This window comes from Mustela nigripes, chromosome 6 (genome assembly GCF_022355385.1).
Source record: "Mustela nigripes isolate SB6536 chromosome 6, MUSNIG.SB6536, whole genome shotgun sequence".
Taxonomy (NCBI): domain Eukaryota; kingdom Metazoa; phylum Chordata; class Mammalia; order Carnivora; family Mustelidae; genus Mustela; species Mustela nigripes.
The window spans coordinates 57,320,501-57,324,726 of record NC_081562.1 but is presented as its reverse complement, the minus strand read 5'-3'; the positions used below and the strand labels follow the sequence as shown (position 1 = coordinate 57,324,726).

The window sequence follows — 4,226 nt, the reverse complement described above, 5'->3', positions numbered from 1 at the left end:
TAAGGTCACCTTAAATATGGTTACCTATTATCTTCCCAAAATTTAACTTCACTATGCCATTCTCCTCCTGTTTGAAATCATTCAGTGGCTCCCAAGTACTATTAGAATGGTTTAGCATTGTAACCAAGATCCTCCCTGATATACTTCTATTATATCATCAATTCATTCTCTTCACAAATATTTACTGGACAAGCATTATTTTGATCTGATGATGGTGGCTCAGAACAAGGGTGATAATAGTGGATGAAAAGACAGACTGGATTCTAAATCTAATCTGAAGGCAGACCCAACAGGATTTCCTGATAGACTGGTGAGATACGGGATATAAAGAAAAAAAGTAAGAATGGCTCCAAGATTTTTAGTTTGAGCAAGTAGGATTATCTTATCAATTAAGAAGGATTATCTTCGGGGCACCTGGGTGGCTCAGTGGGTTAAAGGCTCTAACTTCGGCTCAGGTCATGATCCCAGGGTCCTGGGATCGAGCCCCACATCGGGCTCTCTGCCCAGCAGGGAGCCTGCTTCCTTTCCTCTCTCTCTGCCTGCCTCTCTGCCTACTTGTGATCTCTGTCAAATAAATAAATAAAATCTTAAAAAAAAAAAAAAAGAGGCATTATCTTCACTAAAACTCTGTTATAGAGACAGTGAAAAGAAAGTGCTCTTCTAAATACATCTTTTTTTTTAAATAAAGTTACCCTTCTCTTTACTCCCAGAATACCAATTTAACATTATTAGGGTATTCACAGCCTTGTATTTAATGTCCTGCAATTGAATTTTTGTCTGCACCCTGAAGGCAAGTATTAAATTCTATCTTTAAATCCCTAGAACCAAAACAGCCTAGAGCCTGTCTCTCAATATAGCTTTAATAATGAATAAATGCTCTCTAGAAACGAAATAATCTTTTAGAGAAAAAAATCTTTACCTCCAAAAATTGGTATAATATATTGGGGGAAAAAACACTCCTGTGTTTCCTAGGCCTGTTTCTTATTTCTTTTGAACAAATTAGAAACCAAATGCTATGTTTCATTCTACAAGGTCATTCCTCTTAGAATTCAAAGGTTAAGGGAATGATGATACAAGAACAAAAAGGTATTAATGCCACTCTGAAAAGAGTTGAGAAAGTTTCTAACAGAAATCATGTCTGAGTTTGACTGTGAAAGCAAAATAGGATTTTTCTTATTCTTTCCTTTTTCTCCAGGAATAATAAAAGAGATGGAAAGATAGGCTTTTGAACAAACTATGAAGCTTATATACCTTTTATATAAGGGGTTTGGAATTAATCTAAAGGAAACAGGGATCCAACAAAAGAAAAGAAGACAATCAAAACAGATATAAGTTACAGAGAGATCATTCAGAAAACGCAGGTGAAGAAAATCAAGAAGGCTAAGGAAGCAAATGGATGAAGTCTTTATCAAATAGATTACCAGTCTTCAAGGTTTCTGGATTCTAGCAATGGTGAGGTCATTCTCTAACAAAGAATATTAAAGGAATCATAATTCACTGGGAAAAGTAATTGTAAAATGTGATTTGTTACACTTGAAGCAAATAATTTAAACAGTAGGCTTTCACATTATAAGCTATTTGGTTGCTAAGTGATAGCAAGAACAATTGTTAGGACCTTGATCAATTATGTACTGACTTGAAACTATTATCTCATAGTATTACGTTGTTCCATCTTATCTCTTTATTCCTAGACTATAAGCCCCTTAAAGGCAAGGGCCAAATTTTCTAATTATTTTAACTTCCTTATCAAGTCACACAATGTTGCTCACACAATATTGCTAAATTCTGTTAAGAATCTGTGAAGTTTAGAGATCATTCCAGTCACCATCACTCTCAACTTTGTTAGCAACTAAAAAAAATTTAAACTTTTAAGAATGCTTTATTAAAGCTTTATTAAACAGTTTATTAAACCTAATCAAAATCTTTAGAATTTAAATAATGTGCTAACCTGGAGAGCATGTTTCATTTTGTGATATAACTTCAGACTCATCTTTTTCACCAGAAAGATCCTCTTCATCAGAGAGGACCAAAAAGGCTTCTTTTGGCAAACTCTCGCTGCTTTCTTGTTTAGATGGTGAACCAAAAGAACCTTCCATCTTCTCTTCCAAATCTGGATTTGTCTCATCAATTGGAAGGAGAGAAGTTTTAGGAAAGCAAGTAAGTTCATCTTCAGCTGGTGCAAGCTTTTCTAAAATAGGAATAATCTCATCTGTCTCCATAGAATCTGTATTTTCCAAGGCAATCTCATTTTTGTCGTCTTTTGTAACATTTTCACTAATGGTTTCTGCAAGGTCTGCAGAATTTTCATCTTCATTCTTTTCACTTTGGTCAATTTCCATACTGCTCGATATAGCCTCCTCTCCAAGAGCAGGTTCTATACCAGTATCTTCCTTTAACTTCTTTTCATTTTCAGGAGGTAGATCTGAACAAATAACTGTATCATCTGTTTCTAGGGTTTCTTCATCGGCATCGATATTACTATCAGCTTTGTTTTTCTCATCAAATGAGAAAATCTGGTCTAACTTTTCATCATCCCCATTTTTTTCCAGAAAATCATCACCTTTATTACTACTAGGTTCCGTACTGTCAGTATCAGGAACAGCTTCACAAACTGATAAAGAACTTGGTTCAAAGATGGGATCAAAAGCTGATTCAGAGGCCAGTTCATCAGAATTGGGTTCATCAGAAGCCAGATCACTGGAGGCTGGATCACCAGAGGCTGGATCACCAGAAGATGGATCACCAGAGGCCGGATCATCAGACGCCAGTGCTCCAGAAGACAGGTCGCCAGAAGATGACTCACCAGAGGCTGGATCACTGGAGACTGGTTCACCAGAGACTGATTCATCAGGGACCAATTCACCAGAGACCAATTCACTGGGGAATGGTTCACTGGAGACTGTTTCACCAGAGACTATTTCACCAGAGGTGATATCACCAGAGGTAGAATCGCCAGAGGTGGGATCACCAGAGGTGGGATTGCTAGAGGCAGGATCGCCAGAGGTTAATACTTCAGAGGCCAGACCATCAGGGGCTGAATCTCCAGAGGCTGGATCTCCCATAGCCAGATCAACAGAGGCTGGCTCCTCAGAAGCTGGTTCAGGAGTCAGTTTACAGACTAGCTCAGGAGCTATACTATTAGGAGACGAAGATTCATGCTTTAAATCATCATCCTGCTTGTTTTTTATATTAACATTTAAGGTACAAGAGGCTTCTTTCCATTCTGATTTACTTTTTTCAGGTTCAAAACAAAGCTCTTCAATGCCATTCACTTCCTCCTTGTCATTAATATAATCTGTATTTTCCAAAGGTGAGGTTGGGTCCAAATCTCCATTTTCATGGTTGCCATTTAAAAGCTTGACATCAGCTTTCAACAGTTCTTCTTTGACCTTGTACACTGCTTCAAGTTGCTGACGATCACTCACTCTCATTGTTTTTCGAGCCTTAAAGACTTTTTTCTGAGGTTCTTCTATACTATCCATTTTGAATCTTTAAAAAGAGAAAGAGAGAGAGAGTTTAATAATTGAATCAGAAACCACCTAAATCATAGATGAACTGCAAACTGATCTTGTAAGCAAGCGATCTTTCATGTAATTTTGAAATAATGACATATGGAAAGCATAATCTTTGCTATGTGTTAATTTTCATATTAATTGTATTTGTGTAATATAAAATTAATGACAGGTACAAACCGAAGAAGATCACTTATCAGGAACTGATGGGTCCCCCAATGATAGGTCCATGATCAAAGCAAAAGTCAAGCAAAGCTTTATTTCGCGCCAAGCATTGAGAATCAAACCGCCTCTTACAGAGCGGGTGACCCCTCCCAGCCTCACAGACTAACTTTTATAGAACAAAAGCCATGTGGTGGCCAATGAGAATGTAACACACAGAGAAAGCTGCACACTCATGCTAGGTCACACACGGGTGGCCAACTGAACTACAATTCACCCCATTGTAGCTATTTGAACTAGCCTATCATCTTGGTCAGAACTGGCGCCCAGAAGGCGGGGCCCACACTCCTTGGAAGACAGGGAGACAGTATGTGCGCCCCACTGAATGGATGTCTCCACCTGGCCCAACTCATGACTCATCCCTGCATTCGGGTTTTGTTATCTCCACCTGACCTGACCCACCCTTGTATTTGGGCTCTCTTATCTGGGACTGGTCTCCATATTTTACTGGTTTCCCGGACTTGCTTTTAAGTAATTTCGGGGGGGGGGGGG

The 4,226-nt window shown here is 38.5% G+C and overlaps 1 protein-coding gene across 1 annotated transcript in view; it reads right to left on the bottom strand.

Annotated features, from left to right (window-relative positions):
* Window positions 1–1,943: 1,943 nt before the first annotated feature.
* Window positions 1,944–4,226, bottom strand: part of LOC132020288 (activating transcription factor 7-interacting protein 1-like) — a 39,632-nt gene continuing 37,349 nt past the window's right edge. Inside the window, exon 2 of the mRNA XM_059404478.1 lies at window positions 1,944–3,489. Within this exon, the coding sequence (XP_059260461.1) occupies window positions 1,944–3,489 (1,546 nt within the window). The remainder of the gene's footprint in view (window positions 3,490–4,226) is intronic.